Source organism: Tachysurus fulvidraco, chromosome 7 (assembly GCF_022655615.1).
Source record: "Tachysurus fulvidraco isolate hzauxx_2018 chromosome 7, HZAU_PFXX_2.0, whole genome shotgun sequence".
NCBI lineage: Eukaryota > Metazoa > Chordata > Actinopteri > Siluriformes > Bagridae > Tachysurus > Tachysurus fulvidraco.
Window position 1 is genome coordinate 26,468,394 of NC_062524.1, and position 20,425 is coordinate 26,488,818.

Genomic DNA, 20,425 nt, shown 5'->3' on the forward strand with positions numbered 1-20,425 from the left:
TGTGTGTGTGTTCATTGCTGTGTGTGTGCACTTTGGATGGGTCAAATGCAGAGAACGAATTCTGAGTATGGGTCACCGTACTTAGCCGTATGTCACGTCACTTTCACAGAACCTTTAAACTCCATGGAACTTTTTCACTGCACAGATCCTCTGTACTGGAAGAAGTTCATTCATTCGTTCATTTTCTACCGCTTATCTGAACTTCTCAGGCGTCATCAGGCATCGAGGCAGGATACACCCTGGACAGAGTGCCAACCCATCACAGGGCACACATACACTCTCATTCACTCACACACTCACACACTATGGACAATTTTCCAGAGATGCCAATCAACCTACCATGCATGTCTTTGGACCGGGGGAGGAAACCGGAGTACCCGGAGGAAACCCCCGAGGCACGGGGAGAACATGCAAACTCCACACACACAAGGCGGAGATGGGAATTGAACCCCCGACCCTGGAGGTGTGAGGCAAACGTGCTAACCACTAAGCCACCGTGTCCCCCTGGAAGAAGTTCCTTTAGACTGAAAATGTTCTTAATGACTAAAAAAAAACGCGATTCTGTTAAGAATCATTGACTGAAATGTTTAACGAGGAACCGAAACTGGTTCCATGGCCTCACTGCAAAAGCCCTTTTTTTGGTTCTTCCTGGCAGCTTTATTTTTAAGAGTATACTGTAGTGAATAAATGTCACTGGAAGGTACTGGTGATGTCGTGCTCTCTTGTCTCTCCACAGGCTGCCCTTCCCCTGGCTTTTGTTCTCTCTGGCGAACGGTTTGAGTCCAGTGGAGGTGAGCAGCAACGGCCTCTTCTGTGCCATCGTGCTCCTCTTCATCATGCTCCTCTTCGTCATCATCTCTATTGCCGCATGCAAGTGGAAGATGAGCAAGCTGCTGGGCTTCATCATGTTCCTCCTCTACGTCGTCTTCCTTGTGGTCAGCGTCATGCTGGAGGACAAGATCATCAGCTGCCCCGTTTCCATCTGACGCTCTTCACTCGCACCGTCAGTCCAGCAAAGCACCCTTTCGGCGAAGCTCCGCCCCTTCTCATCGAAGCAGGAAGTTGAAAATGAACCTGAACCTCAAGCTGTAGTTCCTTTAATAATTGACCCCTTTAACATATCAGTGTCTGTTTACACCCTGAAGCCTCATCCATGTCTCTCCAAACCTGCTTTCCCTCTCATCAGAGTCCGGCGGTTCGTCCCTCACCTGGAACCGCTGGATGTCTTCGTGTCTTGTGCGATCTTCTTGACAACGAATCTTCTATAGTTGTGTTTTTGGAAAGTTAGTTAGCTGCTTGTGCTGAGCGATACGTCAAAATCTGGCAAAAAGGTTCCTGGAACTGTAGAGAAAAAGAACCATCAAAAATAGTCTATAAGGTAGCTGATAAAATATCAGTTTTATATTATTTTATTAAATCGTTTATACTATTTTAGTTTTACACTTATAAAAATCCTCACAACGTTTGAACTTAAACGTAAAGCAAAAAATGTTTACTAGGGCAATTCTACGAAATCTATTCGTGATATAAACCTGAAGAAGAAGAAGAAACATCTAACCAAGAAAATCATTTCTCATCATAAGACTCGGTTCAATCTCCATCAGACGGTCCGTTTTCTTTTTAATCAGGTAAATAATCTAATGACCGGAATGAAAAAAAAAGGAACCTGATGTGCTGTTGCCATGGAAACTGCACCACGAATTGCACAAACCTACACCGTTTTCGTACCACCTGTAGCAAATAAAAAAAAAAGTCTCTTACGGTTAATCGTAAGCATCGTTAGCGACGGGATGAAGCGAATTCTGAAAAACATTTACAAAACAGCAATAAAGAAAAGAAAAGAAAAGTTAAGCTAGAAAAGTCATCACTTGGTAATTCATAGCTACGTTGCGTAACGACCGCGACGAAGAATACGAAGCTGTGACTTATAGTAAACTTTTCCAGGTTTTTCCTCTCAGTTTCTGTTAGTAGCTTCTGCTGTTGTATCTTTGACCCATGAAAATATTTAGTTTCCAATTTGCATAATGGATGATGGAAAGGAAGAACGTGCTGATTTGGGGTTTCGTTCATTTTTGTGGGAAAAAAAACAAGCAGATTTTTATTTGCAGTTGAACTAAAAGAGATCGAAGCATTTTTTGAGAATATCAATTTAAATGTAAAGCTACAGATTGGTTTTTTTTTTTTTACAGTGGATAAAACGATCGCTCAGCACCAGTGTTGTAATTTAATGCTAAGCAAGAGAGAGAGAGAGAGAGAGAGAGAGAGAGAGAGAGAGATTCAGATCAGGATGTACTATGCATGGCATTCTCTTCATCGAATCTGAAACCTTGGCATTTTCTCTAGGATCGTCTCATGGGTGATGTTTCGAGGTCAGATCCAGAGCTACGTTTGCTACATGAGCCCTAACTCGTGCAGCTTCACGTTGGCTCGAGATGTTCTCTAACGAATGCTCCAGGGACGGACACTGATGTTTTTACCTTTCATGAAAGTGTGAATGTTCTGGTCAGACAGTCGGGGAAAAGATGTGACAAGAAGACTTGGAGTGCATTCAGGGCACTATTGTGTACGTGCAGATAGTCATGTTTTTTTTTTATCAACACTCCCCACCCATCCCCCGACCATCTCACCCATCTGCCCATCCCCTACCATCTCACCCATCTGCCCATCCCTTGACCGTCTCACCCATCTGCCCATCCCTTGACCGTCTCACCCATCTGCCCATCCCTTGACCGTCTCACCCATCTGCCCATACCTTGACCATCTCACCCATCTACCCATCCCTGACCATCTCACCCATCCGCCCATCCCTTGACCATCTCACCCATCTGCCCATCCCTGACCATCTCACCCATCTGCCCATCCCTTGACCATCTCACCCATCTGCCCATCCCTTGACCATCTCACCCATCTGCCCATCCCTGACCATCTCACCCATCTGCCCATCCCTGACCATCTCACCCATCTGCCCATCCCTTGACCATCTCACCCACCTGCCCATTCCTTTACCATCTCACCCATCTGCCCATCCCTTGACCATCTCACCCATCTGCCCATCCCTTGACCATCTCACCCATCTGCCCATCCTCCACCTCCTTTTTACGACTCAGTTACTTTTTCCTGTGTCACGTGCCCGAGTCACAATTCCACCTGACTGTTGCTCTGATAATCGATATAGCGAGTAGAACTAGCTGAAGTGCAGTATTGAAAATAATCACCAGAAGATTTAAAAAAAGAAAGAAAGAAACGATTCACGATCAGCGACTCGACACACACCCATTTCACCCTCAAGCATGTTATTGTGTATACAGATAACATAGATTAGCCTCCTAAAATAGTATGCAAGAGGAAAAAAAAACATAAAACACAGGAGCGGACAGCCGAGTAGACGCTTATAGACATAGTTCAGTGTCAAACTAGCCTGTAGATAGTTCTTATATATAAATATCTATAAATAAATGGAAATAAATAAATATATATTATATAATCTCTCGCACCGAAGAGGCTATGTGCAATAATCTCATTAAAATACTCAAAGCTTGAAACGCTAACAGATTTTCAAAAGTATTTCCAGATCGTAGTTCACAATATGTAGCTTAATTCTTTACTCTCGTTGATATTAACATTTAATACTCCACTACGAGCCACATCTCCAGTTCCTTCGTAGAGATTCCTACACGTTTTTGTACAGCAAAGGGACAAAATACATCTGTTTGTGGTTGTAGAGCAGAAGGTTCAGACTGACGTGGACCGAGTCTCTGAACTTTTACGCTCCGTTATTCGGTCTCAATGACATGCTGAATATCGCTCAGAACATAACGGTCCAAAACTTAGCAACCATTCAGACTCGTTTATCTCATTAGCATGGCATACAGAGCGTTGTATACTAACCCCATCCGTACTGATCGAGTAATACCCCATAGTTTCTAGAACAATCTAGATCCATCACCGATACACATACATCACAGGGTTAAACATGTATGTGTGCATCTGTGTGTGTGTGTAGTAAAGAGGGCCGCTGCTGGGCCCCTGAGCAAGGCCCTTAACCCTTAATTGCTCAGTTGTATGAATGTAAGTCACTCTAGATACAGTAAGAGCATCTAGAAATTAACCATTTTACTGGTAACTCCAAAAAATAGAAACTGGCTAATCGATAAATATACAATAAGATCTTTAGAAATATCACCATCATGTATAATAATATTATAGTTACTCATATAGAACTTACACAACATGATTCAGATAATAATCTTATAGAAACTTGGACCTTAAAAATACAATAGAAATCCAGAAGTGTTTCAAATATGGTTTGGATTTCAGCGTTTAAAAATTCAACAATTTGTAACCTAAATATGTTAAAAAAACAAACAAACAAAAAAAAAAAACATGGAGGATTTATTAGGGACTATAGCAGTTCCAACTGGGCTTCAGATTAGATATTCATCTGAGATTCTGAGAAAAAACTTGGAGTTAATTTTCCTGTCAAAAGTAGTAACTTATAAACATTATTTAAAAAAATGTAAAGTTTGTTTATTGCATTTTTACAATTTCTTAATGAATTTTTAATAACAGATTATTACTTCTGACCGCAAAATAGCTTCATATTGGAAATCGGATCATTCTCAAATGTTTGGAATTAATGTTTTCAATTTAATGTACATTTTTGCTTATTATTATTATTATTATTATTATTATTATTATTATTATTATTATTATTATTATTACTATTATTATTATTATTATTATTATTATTATTATTATTATTATTATTATTATTATTATTATTTACACAGATTTACAGGTCAATCTGTTTTCTTGAATTACTTGAACCCGACTCAGCATTTGATGAAAATTTCATTCCCCCAAAATATTATAAAGTATTAAATAAAACATACTCGTCTAAAACTTATAAAATGTCTTAGTTTCTAATTTATTATTTAGATCAACTTTATATTTTAGTTCAATAATAATTATTTACAGGTATATCCCAAACCTTTTGAAGTGCAGTGATTATTTATTAAATTTTTTTGCACACTTAGTGAATGATTGTATAAACACATTTCAGAGTTTTTTAGGACTCCGTATTTATTTCTAATCCTTTGCAGGACACTGTAATATACAGCAGTTTACTTGGAAGGTTGCGTTGATTTCAGCTCAAGAGAGAAATAACAGGAAATTTTTATTCTCTGGACAAAAACTAACATTTTTTCTACACAAGCTCAGCACTGTGGGGCTTTCTTTTCGGTAGGAAGGCGACTCACTCGGTTCATCATAATCATCCTCATCATCATCATCATCATCATCATCATGACAGAGATAGGGTTTAACGCTAACGCCTCACACTCAACACTGAATGTGTACAGATATACATATACACACACTGGATCATGTAACTTGTGTAAAAGAAAAGAGTCTATGTATCAATGCAAAAGTATGTAATAAATGAAATAAAGGTAAATATAATGAAAACTGGTTGGTTTAAGGAAGTACTTTAATTATGCACAGTTTTCTAACGGTGGCTTAGTGGTTAGCACGTTCACCTCACACCTCCAGGGTTGGGGGTTCGATTCCCGCCTCCGCCAGGTTCTCCCTGTGCCTCTGGGGTTTCCTCCGGGTACTCCAGTTTCCTCCCCCGATCCAAAGACATGCATGGTAGTGTGTGATTGGCAGCTCTGGAAAATTGTCCGTAGTGTGTGAGTGTGTGAGTGAATGAGAGTGTGTGTATGTGCCCTGTGATGGGTTGGCACTCCGTCCAGGGTGTATCCTGCCTCGATGCCCGATGACGCCTGAGATAGGCACAGGCTCCCCGTGACCCGAGAAGTTCGGATAAGCGGTAGAAGATGAATGAAATGAATGAATTTTCTAACAATGAGTAAACAACTGCCCTGTGCTCACACTAGAGGGTGACAAGTGACCAGTTTTCTTTTAAACATACCGTTAAACTGTTAAAGAAGCAGAAAGAAACACAGAGACGTGCAGCTTAAACCACTACTATAGTGTTAAACAGATTTACGAGACGTTTTCACTTTAATTAAAATAAATACACGTCCGATGTTGTTTCTGTGAGTCTGATTTGTAGTGAGTCAGGACTCAGTGTGTTTTAGACGTGTGTTTGTCCATCTGTTGATGATCTTACACTGAATTTTAGTGTTGAAGAGAAATCTGGGCTGCTTTTTAGATGAACAAACACTCGGAGTGTCTCAGAGAGCAGAAACGGGTTCGATATCAACATTTACTCTGAACATACAACCATCTGGGGGGGGGGGGATTACCGTTTTTGTATTTTGGATCATTTCTATGAATCTATCACCTCTAGTATTGTAGAGAAAAACAGAAGTAGTGATGAAACCAACGAGACACGAGGAAGACGTTCAATCATCGACATGGACAATTTAGAGAAGGAGTTAAGAAAAGCAAATAGCCCTCAGTGAGAATTTAAAACAAGAAGAGTTTTATATTATATATTATATGACTACATAGTAAGCCAAAAGTTATGGTGTTATTTAAAATGGTAAAAGTGGACACCAAAATTTTATGCATGATGTAATGATGCCAGTCTCAGTGTGTCCAATGGATGCAGTCATTAATAAAATAAATATTCACAAGACAAAGACCAAATCAATAAATCTTATTTTTATTTAGTATTGAATGGATTGTTTGCATTAATATTTTGTTTGTGCTACAACTCTGGTAATAAGAATAGTGACATTTCACTGCTTTTGGTTGCCGTCTTTGCGGCTTTCCGCCGATTAACGTTATAGATAAACGCCTCCAGCTCTGACTGCGCGTGCACGCTGCGCGTACCTGTGCTTCTCCGTTCTAATAAAGCAGACAGCCGAAGACGCACTATTGAAAGACTACAACGCACGTGCGTAAAAGCAAAGTAAAAAAAAAATCGCTCCTGGATCAAACTGATCATTTATTTTTCATCGAAATGTCTTGGATTTTAACGTAATTTTTATTGTTTATTTATGATAATAAGAATTATACTTATAGATTTAGGGTGGCTGAGTGAGATCCCAGACAGGGGGGCTGGAGCCACACTAAAAAAATGGGCTAGAACTGCCTCTGGTTACATGACTGATGTTACAACTTCTTTTTGGCCATTGTGGAAGTTCGTGGTTTTTCAGTCTTGTGTTGTTTCTTCAGCTCATGAATTTGTAACAGTAACAGGATGTAATGCCGCTTTGCCTGATCTGACCGTTAACGCTCGGTCTGCGTAACGACGCTTGGCTACACGACGGAAAATTGATAAGAATACTGCATTTGCAAAGGTTTTGTGAAGCCTTGTGTGAAGCTGAGAGAACTTTCATGTGCTGGTTCAGAGGTGTGAAATTAAACTGCAAAGTCAAGAAAGCATACAGAACAAAACAATCAAGCCACAGCCGCAAGTGCTGAGCCAGTCAGAAAGAAGCAAAACCACAGAATAAAGAAGGAAAGCAGTGAAAACAACAAACAAGAAACCACAACTTCCATCTCAGAGGAGTAAATATTCAGTACTGGTTTGAATGGAGAAGCCCCCGAGACCGACAAGCCTTTATACGGTTATCTTTATCAAAGTATAAATCAGATCATCTGCTAGTTACATTCTGCTGCTGGTTAAAATAAAATGAATTAGTTCATTAAGAAACTTTATGTGGCGGTGGGGGGGGGGCGGGTAACTACATAGCAGCTACAAAGACGAAGACAAGTCGAAGAACAGAAAAACTTACCTGTAAAACCGTTAAACTCAAGTAAACAAAGTGCAAAGTCAAGATGAGAAGCAAGAAGAGAGAAAAGAAGAGAGAAAAGAAGAGAGAAAAAGACAAGCGACAGGTTATTAAAGTGTCAATCTGTTGTAGGAAAATAATTAGTGATCAGCGTGATGAAAAAGGGTTTGCTGTCTCTCTCTGTCTCTCTCTGTCTCTCTCTCTCTCTCTCTCTCTCTCTCTCTCTCTCTCTCTCTCTGTCTGTCTCTCTCTCTCATTCTCTCTCTCTGTCTCGCTCTCTGTCACTCTCTCTCCCTCTTTCTCCCTCACTCTCTCTCTCTCTGTCTCTCACTCTCTCTCTCACTCTCTGTCTCTGTCTCTCTCTCTCTCTCTCTCTCTCTCACTGTCTGTCTGTCTGTCTCTCTCTCTGTCTCTCTCTCTCACCCTCTCTCTCTCTCTCTCTCTCTCTCTCTCTCTCTCTCTCTCTCTCTCTCTCTCTCTCTGTCTCTGTCTCTCACCTGCTTTCTTTTGTGGTTACAGAGAAACCTCAATCTAGATGCAACAGCGACTCTGAAGACTTTCCTGAGGTGGAAAACTGACTAGTAGAAAGTCCTGACTGTAAAGTTGTCTACTGTAAATGTGACATAAACATCATTACAAAAGGCTTCAGCATTAATTCTCCCTGAGTGTAAAGGAACAACAAACAAACAAAAATAAAATCTGAACAAAGTTTTATGAAAAAGCAAATACGAGAAAACAGCAAAGCTCCTAAAAAATACAAAAAACCGACTAAATAATTGTAATATTATTACATTTAATAATCAGTTATTACATGTTTTCAGATGAAGAAACCAAAACTTGACTGAAAAAACAAAGGAATACTAAAAACAAAAAAAAAAATACAAACTTAAAGGATTACAAAGGACTACAAAAAACTAGAAATTCAGGAAAAATACACATTTGGAAAAAAAATGTTTTAAAAAGTGATTAAAAACACGATTATAAAATTCCAGGAAAGAAACTAATAAAAATTTACATTTTTATTTATAAAAAATAATAATAATCATAATAATCTTAATAAAACTGGAAAAGAAAACTCATAAAATCGAGGGGAAAAAACCCTAAAAAAAAAGAAAAACAAATTGTTTATACCTGTTTACTCCCATGACATTTTACATTTTTAACACCCAGCGAACATGTCCCTCTGATGGAGCTGTTACTACAAATGTGCTAAATAAACCCCAAATGATTTAAATCTGTTTATTTCAGCAAATCAGTAATCAGCTAAAGCGATTAAGTGGGATAAGAGATAAAAATCCTTCCCCGTGCGAAGTGTGAAGTTTTCTCACAAGAACGTTCTTCTGTATCAGAGATGTTCATCAGCTCTCTAACGTTTTACATGAATTATTTTACCACAATTCCACAGCCATCGAATCAAAGACATCGATAAGATGAGATGATTAAATCCTTTTTTTTTTTTTTATTAATCTCGATTTATTTATCAAGTCATCAGTTACATCCCATAACAAAAAAAAAAAAAAAAGAGATAAGAAATTTTAAATATATGAAACACGTAAAAAACATAAATACACGTTATGGGAATATATTCTTCATACATTAAAAAAATATCTTTAAAAAAAAAAAACATTTATCTATGTGGTGTGCAAAGTATTCTGGGACGAGGGGATAACCACAGGAACAACCTCATTTCAACCGCATCTGCAGAATTTTTGTAGAAATTTCCTAAACTCTGACTTTGGAAATGATCTCTGAAATGTTTTCTATTTTTATGAACGTATTTAGAATTAATGGGAGCCTAAGGAGCAGGTTTACAGAATAAAAATGCATCGTGTCCGGTGTTGGAGTGTTGAAGCGTAAAACCATTTTAAATGGTAACGAGAGCGATTTTGCTGTACAGTCGATGTTTTTATTAAACACCGTTGAGCTTTCTGCTCTTTTCTCAATCCAGGTTGTAATTCCTGTCTGTAGTAAACACACCTACACTCCTGATATGAAGGATTCGGGTAACAAACCAAACAAACAAACAAACAAACAAAAAAGCAAATACGTGTGTTTGAAGAAACCACGACAACTTTATCAGATCAAAATAAAATTTCTACCCGTCTGTTACACGACACCACAAACAAGCCAAACTTACCAACACCCGGAGGAGCTGCAGCAGAAGGTCACAGTCCTGAGTCATATACTGCATAGAAAGCATATCGAAGTGCGTGTGTGGGGGAGGGGAGACATTTTAATGAAGCTCAGCTGTGGCATGTGGTAGCATAGTGGTTAAGACTTTGGATTACTGATCGGATGGTCATGAGTTCGATTCCCAGGTCCATCATGTTGCCACTGCTGGGCCCCTGAGCTGGGCCCTTAGTTGTGTAAATTGAAATAAAATGGAAGTCACTCTGGTTAAGGGTGTCTGCAAAATCACGGCATGGTGAGAGTCTTCAGCTCCTCTGTACAGTTAGGCTTCATCGCCATTGTTTGCTCCTCCACTACACAGCTCTTCTTTCTATCCGGGCCTCTCACCGACATCCTCGCGAGCATCGAGCTGCTCGTGTGGATCGTGGATCGTCGTCCGGAGATGGACGAGCGGTCCGAGTTGGTTCCTTCGAACAGCCTGGCCATGAAGCCGAGGCCGGCGCGGCGGATGTGCGGGCCGCCAGCAAACACGTATAGCACAGGGTTCACGCTGCTGCTGAAAAACGCAAACGCAGTGACGTTGGGACGAATCGAAAGAGCCACTTTGTAGAGATGAGAGCGGTCCGGACCACTGACCAGCAGACCAATCACCTAAAAAATAGAATAAAGGAGTGTATAAGATAAAATAAGACTATATCATTCCCATGGCTATTATTATTGAGCATTTTATTATTGTCTGGCGTGTTGCCATGACAACAAGGCATTAAACTCAAACCTACTAAGATAAACCTCATGAAACTGGAAGCAAGACCACGCTTCACACAGTCACACCACACAAAATGGTCTTTCTTTGAGACACTTTGTGATGTTTCCTTTGTCTCTCATGTTTGTTGTAGTAACTGACGCCATTGTGAATTAAGCAGACTTCAGCTCCGAGTCAAATCAACCAGGATCCAGAATTCATTCATTCATTCATGATCTACCGCTTATCCGAACTTCTCGGGTCACGGGGAGCCTGTGCCTATCTCAGGCGTCATCGGGCATCGAGGCAGGATACACCCTGGACGGAGTGCCAACCCATCACAGGACACACACACACTCTCATTCACTCACACACTCACACACTACGGACAATTTTCCAGAGATGCCAGTGCATCCATGCATGTCTTTGGACCGGGGGAGGAAACCGGACAAACATTATGATTTATGCTACTTATGTGTATCGTTACTTATAAGTAAACTATTAATGTATGTAATATTGAAAAATGAATATAAATAATAAAAGTAAAAGAAATAAATATCGCACCTCCAGAACTCTACACTAAAAATATATAATATAATCTTATAACATTGTACATGTATGTACTACCTTACTTAAGGCCTTAAGCACGGAGCCACTGTTTCTTAAGAATATTTTTTTGACGGTATGAAAGTTTTCTGTCGTATCTCTTTTGATCTCCTAGCTTTATCTCTGTGTTGAATGTTCTCCGATTTAAAGCGTGTACCTGTAAGATGTTGATGACATGGTACGGCAGCCAGAAGATGGTGAAAGCCATGATGATGAGGAAGATGAGGAGGCTGCCCTTTACCCTGCCATGAAACATGGCGCCACGCAGGCGACAGATGACGGCGCCGTAGCACAACACGATGAAGGTGAAGGGGATCAGGAAACCCAGCAGCGTCTCCATCAGGTACTGGAAGATTTCATGGTTCATGCTGTCCCAGTGGTAGGGATTGCAGAGATAAATGGAAACGTTCTTATGCAGGTAGGGCTGCATGTTACTGGGATGAAGAGATGACAAGAGGAAAAGAAATGACTCATAGTACGGTCCAGTCTTTGGGTCAAATCACCAGATCAGAACTCAGGCTTTTAAATTAGCACAGATCCAGAGACGTGTTGTAACACGATTATAACACAGGCTAAAATGTCTCATTGTACCACCAGACATGACAAAGGAATGACACACGTTGTGCTTGTGTATAGATCATCACTTTAAACATGAGCTTGAAGATTCAATAACCATTATATGAAAGTTTATAAATGTTCACCTAGCTTTGCAAAAAATACTTAGCCGGCTAGTAAGAAGCTAGTACGCTAACTTGTATTTTTCTCCTTTTAAACACACCCCAGTAACCGAGTTGATTTGTCAGTGAACAGCATCCAAAAGTGTCAAAATATAATGTTGATATAACAGTTGTGAATTATCTTAAAGGTTCTATGGAAGTTTTGGTATTGAGGAAGTATTGAGAAAGCTGGTGCTGTGCTAACAATTCTGAGCTAAACACTAATAATCTGTAAGGATATAATCGACCATCTAAGAAGACTTGAAGCATGAAAAGTCACTTAAGTCTAGGAGAGGAGGTTATCATGCTATAAAAGACACACACAGATACAAACCTTCTGTAGAAGGGCATGGGTAAAGCCATGACGAAGGCCATGATCCAGATCCCCAACATGATGATGTAGAGTGTACTCTTTTTCCTCAGCCTCTGAGACAGGAAGGGTCTGATGACGGCCAGCCAGCGGTCCAGGCTCATCAGGCAGATCAGATAAATCGAAACGTACATGTTGACACAGCAGAGGTAGTGCACGCTTTTGCACATACCCGAGCCGAACTCCCAGCCCTGCCCTCCAGCCAGCAGACGCAGGAATAACGGGGCACTCAGGAGCACCAGAGCGTCCGCCACAGCCAGATTCAGGACCAGGAGGCATGTAACAGAGCGATGCCGGACGCGACAGAGCACCGACCACACCACAAAGAGATTCCCAGGAAAGCCAAGGAGGAAGGCAAGGACCAGGATGGTTATTCCAGCCTGATGGGATGACGTTGAGGCTCTGGAGGATGTCGCTGTGGAGAAGCTTGAGTTCGAGAGGACAGGAAGAGGGCTGACAGTTACACTGGCCATGATGAGGTTCGGGAAAAACAAAGATCCCACAAATGCTGTTAAGAAATGGAAAAATAATAACAAACACATGCTGATATCATGAATTTACTGTTTTGTGAAATTACATTCCACTTCCACTAAACTGTTACAGAATGCCTCCCAGTTACATCTTGGCTCCCAGTTACATCATGTCTCCCAGTTACAGAATGGCTCCCAGTTACAGAATGCCTCCCAGTTACATCTTGGCTCCCAGTTACATCATGTCTCCCAGTTACAGAATGGCTCTAAGCTACAGAATGGCTTTAAGTTACATCATGTCTCCCAGTTACATCATGTCTCCCAGTTACATCATGTCTCCCAGTTACAAAATGGCTCTAAATTACATCATGTCTCCGAGGTACATCATGTCTCCCAGTTACAAAATGTCTCTTAGTTACATAACTCTCCATGATTTAACATTTGGAGTTTTTTTTTTTTGCAAAATCACCCAGCCATCTTTCTACACTGGGAAAGTGAGCTTACAGATGAAACAGAGGAACCTTATGAGTTTTCAGTAGGCATAAGAAGCACTTCATCCGGTAGGAAGAATCTTTCATTCCAATGTACAGAAACATTTCTTGCAAATGGGGTGGCGAGGGGGTGGCCAAGGCACACAGACTATGACACAAATTACCCTAACAAGGAGCATGGATGAATCCCATAATTGCTCATTACAGGTAGAATATATCTCTCATAATCTATTTTATAATTTATAATATATTATGTTATAATTTTATCTTGTGTATGTCACATATACATCAACATCTAATTACATTTTTCTGTAAAGCCTAAACTGATGAAACCATCTGAACTGGACATGTGACTGACTAACTGACTGACTGCCTGGTGGGTTCTCAAACCTGTTGGTGGTTCTGGTGAAGTCTGACTACTAGCATCAGGCAGGAAGCTGCTCTGGGGTACTGTGGTGATGTAGGGCCTGTGGGCTGGGGTCTGGGGTCTGTTTGCACTTGATCTGTAAGTGTTTGCGTCTTTAAAATGACGTCCGATGTCTCTGCCTTTCTTTTCATTTTTTATTGACCCTATGTAAAAGTATGACACACGGATATAATACATTTAAGCATCAAATACCGATTTTTTTTTAATTCAAACTGAACTCTAACTACAAATCCCACTATAATAATTGCACTTTAAAATCAACTGTCAGCACAAATTACTACTTTAATCACCTTTATGATAGCTAACAGACTGTCTGCGATTGCAGTAATCTTTTGATTAACATTACCAGATCAATATATAGTTACCTCATATTAACTAAACAGTTAAAGACTTACACACAGACACTGCACTGTATACGTGTATAACTAGCACAAATGTCAACGTAATGTATATTATGGCTAAACTGGGGAACGAACCGATCTCTCTTGTCTAATTAATGTGTTATAGCGATTTATATAGCGACGTAATAGCGTCTAACGTCAATTTATACAATATTGCGACGTAATAGCGTCTAACTTCAATTTATATAGCCACTTAATAGCGTCTAACGTCAATTTATATAGCGACGTAATAGCGTCTAACGTCAATTTATACAATATTGCGACGTAATAGCGTCTAACTTCAATTTATACAATATTGCGACGTAATAGCGTCTAACTTCAATTTATACAATATTGCGACGTAATAGCGTCTAACGTCAATTTAAATAGCGACGTAATAGCGTCTAACGTCAATTTAAATAGCGACGTAACTTTCGAAATATTTTTCTGGAAAACTAAATCCTGATGTTTAACCTGAAAACTTACCGAAATTTGATGTTTTAGTATTAGTCTGTTACAGTATTCTTCTCTACTTCTCAACTATTTCCTGTAATTGATTGATGGATTAAAAATATTGAGCGACGCCGCGACCAAACGTCAAACGAAGACATCTTTTTATAGGTGAAATGATATGTCAATCAGCACCAAACTTCCAATGCTATCAAATAAAAATTCGGTGTGGGACCTGAGGTGGCCAATCAGATGTCAGAGGTGTTCTGTCAGGACTCAGCCCGGACTTTAGCGATGTGCTTTGTGTTTACTTTCTGTGTTCACGTGTCTGCCCCGCCCTCGCCTCTTCCTCCCTGCCTCTGCACACCTATTCCTCATGGGTCTGATTAATTAATTGCAAATTCGAGTGTGTGAGCAGCAGAGGTGGGAAGTAACGGAGTAAAAATACTTCGTTACTGTATCAGTATCAGTACTTTACTCCACTATTTATTTTTCGGACAACGTTTTACTTCAGCTGTCTGCTGTATTTGAACGGAAAAGCACAGGTACGCGCAGCGTGCACGCGCAGTCAGAGCTGGAGGCGTTTATCTATAACGTTAATCGGCGGAAAGACGCAAAGACGGCAACCAAAAGCAGTGAAATGTCACTATTCTTATTACCAGAGTTGTCATATAATATATAATATAGAACTCTTCTTGTTTTAAATTCTCACTGAGGGCTAAAACCCCCTAAAGATGAAATTGTAAGAAATTACAGAAATTGCAGCCAAATTCCACTCCAACGTACACATCTAAAAAGAGCTCATTCCTAAGAAGTATCATAAGATGAGTGAAATACTCTGGAAAGAAGAAAAGATTAGGATGCAGAGGGAGATTGCACGCCTTAAAACTAACAACCACATGCTTAATTGTTCACAGATTTAGAGGATGCAAAGTCTGCTTGTCAATTCCTTTTAAAAAATGGCACAAATGAAATTAGCACCAGTAAGATATCTGTATGTGGTTTGTGGAGTAATCAAGTTCCTGACATGTTAGACAGTGATGGGAACTCAGAAAGAGATTCACAGTCAGTCAGCAGTCAATACTCTGACTGTACAGTTAAGTTCCCCATGGCTCCAGTTCACTTGACTACAACTGTGGGTGCTAGTGAAAGAGCAGAGGAACCAATGACCACAACTATGGTCAGAGGGTTTAAACCCAATGAGCTAGAAGCTGTGATTAAAAGTATTGGTAAATTTGTTCCTGCCAAACAAGATCCATTAGACTTTTTTTTTTATCCATGGCATTTTCAGAGTGATTATTGGAGACATTTAAAACTTTCAGTAGCAATCCTGACATCACACCGAATGATGTCAGTTTTAAATCTGCTTTGATTAACAAATGTGACTCACTTAACCGTTCTGCTGTGTCGATGTTTGTAACCCATCTCTCTGATTATAACGACATCATTGCTAAAATGACACAGTTTTTCAACAACAATGCTAACTCAAAGAGATCCCATCCTGTTTCAGCAGTAGGTGTTAAAAATCTCAATAAGAATAGAGCCAGCCAGGTTTCCTGGAAAAATGAGAACTACACAACTGAAGATAGAAAGGAAAGACTACCCTCTCGTAACCCTGATAACCCCCTGGTTTGTTATTCATGTGGCAAAGAGGGACATATTTCAAGGGAATGCAAATTTTCCCTTAAGAGATCAGGCCCCAACACAGATTTAAACCAGTTATAGGCTACAGTAAACAGACTGAGAAAGGAGCTCAAAAATCTGTGTAACTCCTTGCCTGGTATTTTTCACCAAACTACCCAACAAATTTGGCAAAGTCAGAAAAACAAAATGCATTCTGGTCAGAATGTGCACCATCACAAATGTGAAAGTAGTGATGACGTTGTGGTAAATAATTACCAAAATGAGGGCCCATGGTCTGCTCACCAGGAGAGACCACGCAGAGATTCACATCACAAAACTAAAAACCGTCAACCTGGTAAGAGATCATTCCACAATTAATATCATAAAAAGCTGATGGCAGTCATCAGGGCCATGTAAATAGGAAGGTGATTTATGTTGTATGTGTTTGTAATGGGTTTGGTGTGCTGTGTTTTAAAAAAAGGGGGGGGGGGTATAAATTCATTATGTTTTCAAGTGTTTTTCAGGTCAAAAAGAAATAGATGTGGGGAATGGACTAGGAAGGCAGCTATCGTGACAGCAGTGCCCAACGCTGTCCTAAAGTGCTTATCTACAACGGATCCAGGTTCCCGTCTCGGTGAACCTTACAGCATGATCTCCAGACCCAGATGAACAGCGTAACAGGAATGTATAAGGTCTTCTCGACAACAGCGTTCCTGAGGTATCGCAGTGATGTTGGAACCAGTTCATCACCTCCTCAGAGAACATCTTCAAGTAAATAATCTCAAGGATTGGAAAGGATTTGAAGAATTATTTGAAAGGATTCTAAGCATGGACAATTTGGGAATATTACAGAAGAATGTATTAAAGAATGGACTTTAAGGACTTTTAGGTTTATCACACAGTTACCATCAGGAGAATGGTGAGGACTGGACATGGAACGCTGTGACAAAACTACATTGGTTTTATTTGTGAGTGTGATGCCTTGGAAAAACAACCATTATGTGGGGCACCCTACACTAATTATGAGGCTTTTGAAATCAATCTAACGCACGTCCACAATAATTTTACAAGAGTAATAGTTTCAAACAGGAAAACATGTGTCACCACAACTCTTGATCAATTCTCTGTCTGTTAATGATAACCAGACACTTTGTCAGATGAACGATACCTCATTTTGTATAACACCAGATACAGCTTGGTCAATAGGACAGTATTACTTCCCATATGTGAATATCACCCAACAAACGCTGTCATTGAATCCAGAGGAACAACTAGGTTTTGTGGAAGATATCCCAGAATTTGATTTTGAGTTACCAAAGTTGGATAATATGCTAATGTCACTAATGCAGAGGAAAAAACGACCATATTGTTAAAGCTCAACAAGATCTTGTGGGAAAAGATAATGTCTTGACTAAACAAATGCATGGCATTTTTTTCGTACAAAATCCTAGAACCGCCCCTGGTGTCAACCCAAAAAACACGAAGTGCTTAATTTAATTAACATTAATTTTGTCATTTGTAAAACATCACAATAATTTTGAGTTGTTTTCAAGGACAGAGCTGGAATCTCCCTACAGTTTGGGATATGGCCTTGGTGATACACTTGGTATACATTATACTTCCAAAAGTATTGGGTCACTTGATCTTTCCTGCTATATGTGGTTGTTTTCTGATCTCATCCCTACTGAACACCTTTGGGATGAATGTGAACACTGACTCCACCCTACCTCACCTACATCAGTGCCTGCCTTTTGTAACACTCTTGTGGCTGATGAACACAAATATCCATCAGCAGACTCCAAAATTATATATTTATATACAGTACATATACATACACACACACTATATATATAAAACATATAAATAAAACATGACGTCCAGTTACCAGAATGACACTAAACAGGTAGTAGTAACGGCGACTTTTTACTTAAGTACATGTCAGAGCCCATACTTCTTTACTTTAACTTGAGTAAAAGAGTGTAGTCACTACTTCTACTTTTACTGGAGTCTTTTAAAAAATGAGTATCTGTACTTCTACTTGAGTAAAGGATGTGTGCACTTTTTACTTTACAACACATCCTATCAGGTGGGTTATAAAATCAAAAAGATGGTTATTTGATTTGTTTAAAGATTTGAGGAGATATAAATTCTGGTTTCAAAGTGAATTTCATAAGTTTTATTTGTTCAAATAGTTTAAAAAAAAACATGTGGTTGAATTATGACTATACATTTAATGTGAATTTAAATCATTTTTATTTAAATGAATTTAATTAAAATTAAAGTATGGCACATCATACATCATAGTAATTTTGTCACCTATACTTTTAAAAAAGTATTTTAAGGTTAGATGAGTGTTGTTTGTTTGCATAATGATATTTTCTGTGCCACCCCAGTGTAAGTGCTGCCCTGCCTGGCCACCCCTATGAAATATCTCTGGCTCCGCCACTGGTCCTTTGTTGTCGTGTCGCCAGTCGGTGTCCATGTTTCGTGTTTTTTTTTTTTTTTTTTTTTTTAAATAAATTATAGCTATCCTGCATTTGGGTCTTTTATCCCCGCGTGTCTGACAGTGCCACCCGGACACCCCTCTGTCTCCACCACTGCTTCTTTGGCAACATTTCGCTGAAATAGAGCGTGCTGAGCTGCGTAACGCAATCTAGGCGCAGTGATTCACCAAACCTCCCTTATTGCAGTCGCACACATTTCTTCTGATTTTATTTTGTACGAGTAACGAAGACGCTTAGTGGAAATATAGTGGAGTAAAAGTATACATTTTATCTAGAAAATGTAGCGGAGTAAAAGTGAAAGTTGACAAATTTAAATAGCGAAGTAAAGTACAGATACGTGAATTGCTACTTAAGTACGGTAACAAAGTATTTGTACTCCGTTACATTACAACACTGAGTCATTTATATATTTAAAGTGGATATCTCAATTAGAGGTCTTCACGGGTCCACTTAGATCCGAAAACCCGAGGTCCGACCCGAGACCCGAGCCTAAAAGTATCACGTGTTACTGTAGTGTAGAGTTATGCGACATTCGGGTCCAGTCGGGTTAAAATAAAATTGCCGTCGGGTAGGACTCGGGTCTAATTTTTTCGGGTTTGTCTCGGGTCGGGTCTTTCTTAAAAAAAAATATCAATAAATTTTGCACACCGGGTTCCGGTAAAAAGTGATTCGGGTCACGTCGGGTCGGGAACATTTCTTTAGACCCGAGAAGACTTCTTTCTATATATATTACTGTTTTAAGTATATAAGTAAAATTCATTGGCGTTCGACGTATACAAATAATTCGAATTGGCTTTAAGTCACATTGTGTACTCGTGACATGGTCTGTAGTTTAATAAATAAATAATAAAGTTCTAAGTTAAAATATTTTTCCACCAACGACAGTTTACTGGAAATCAGCAGGATCAGATAAGGATGTTCAGCGATGACTCGAGTCTCTTTGATGAATAAACAGGGAACATGAAGTTAACATACTGAGACGGTATCAAAGTCACAGCATTGGTATAGAGATCGAACACAAAGAAAATGTGTGATCTCGATTTCTCTCCTAACACACTGAGTCATGCAACCTGCAGTAAAAAGATAATTTTTTTTAGTAACAGGAAGTAACAATGGCAGGTTTTTTTTTTCCAAGACTGATGAAACACAAAGACATATTTTCAAATGCATGCAGATCTGATACCACGTACATCGTTCTGTCAGACGGGTTTGACTCTTTAGTTTGAACGATTTAAATGTAAATGGTTCAGTGCCATGGATAAAGACAACAATTTCAGTCATCTGCATTAAGCATTTTAGCATCCGCTATGACAGTGTGAGGGTTTTTTTTCTTTTAATTATGCAGCAATTTTAAATCTCTTGTAATAATTTGCTTTTGTAATAATTTGTCAAAGCTCGTGTTTACAGACACACGTTGAAAGAAGAGAGTTTAATTGTTGCTCTGAAAAATGAACAAACTGATTTCAGGTGAAACTTTTGTAAAAAAAAAAAAAAAAAAAAAAGTAAAATTAAATAGTAAATGTAAATAAATTATAAGACAAACTAAAAAAGAGATGGTTTACTTGCAGATGGATGACTGCCAACACACACGCACACACACACAGAAGTGTGTACACTTCAACTCTTACATAAATCTTACCTTCAGTAGCAGCAGCCTGTGAGAATGAAGCCTCCGTCCTTCTGAATATCAGTGTCTGTGTGTGTGTGTGTGTGTGTGTGTGTGCGTCTGTGTCTGTGTCTGTGTGTGTGTCCTCGCCAGCTCTTTAGTAACTGTGCATCCTTTTTTCTTTCTACTTGGTTCTGTCTTTCA

The 20,425-nt window shown here is 39.4% G+C and overlaps 2 protein-coding genes across 9 annotated transcripts in view; one reads left to right on the top strand and one right to left on the bottom strand.

Moving 5' to 3' along the window:
• Positions 1–5,477, top strand: part of LOC113650058 (sodium/potassium/calcium exchanger 2-like) — a 47,454-nt gene extending 41,977 nt beyond the window's left edge. For all 7 annotated transcript variants that reach the window (XM_047816633.1, XM_047816634.1, XM_047816637.1 and 4 more), the window contains one exon: positions 737–5,477. In XM_047816633.1, the coding sequence (XP_047672589.1) occupies positions 737–986 (250 nt within the window). In that variant the 3' untranslated portion in view covers positions 987–5,477. The remainder of the gene's footprint in view (positions 1–736) is intronic.
• Positions 5,478–9,144: 3,667 nt separating this feature from the next.
• On the bottom strand, positions 9,145–20,411 carry ltb4r (leukotriene B4 receptor). Of its 2 annotated transcripts, none has more exons than XM_027158088.2 (4): positions 20,255–20,411; positions 12,235–12,778; positions 11,342–11,618; positions 9,145–10,487 (listed from the first exon to the last, which is right to left on the bottom strand). In XM_027158088.2, exons 2-4 carry the CDS (start codon positions 12,741–12,743, stop codon positions 10,122–10,124), a joined length of 1,152 nt encoding a protein of 383 aa, XP_027013889.2. In that variant the 5' UTR covers positions 12,744–12,778; positions 20,255–20,411; the 3' UTR covers positions 9,145–10,121. The 2 variants fall into 2 exon arrangements, with proteins under 2 accessions (XP_027013889.2, XP_047672576.1); XM_047816620.1 differs by lacking the exon at positions 20,255–20,411 and adding an exon at positions 13,622–14,031.
• Between the last annotated feature and the right edge of the window lie 14 nt (positions 20,412–20,425).

Excerpts from the sequence above, each read along its gene's own strand:
- ltb4r (XM_047816620.1), bottom strand. The coding sequence starts at position 13,835 with ATGTATTATATCCGTGTGTCATACTTTTACATAGGGTCAATAAAAAAT. Across the intron at positions 12,779-13,621 it reads TTCACCAGAACCACCAACAG|CATTTGTGGGATCTTTGTTT; the intron begins GTTTGAGAACCC and ends ATTTCTTAACAG. Across the intron at positions 11,619-12,234 it reads CCCATGCCCTTCTACAGAAG|TAACATGCAGCCCTACCTGC; the intron begins GTTTGTATCTGT and ends TCTTCATCCCAG.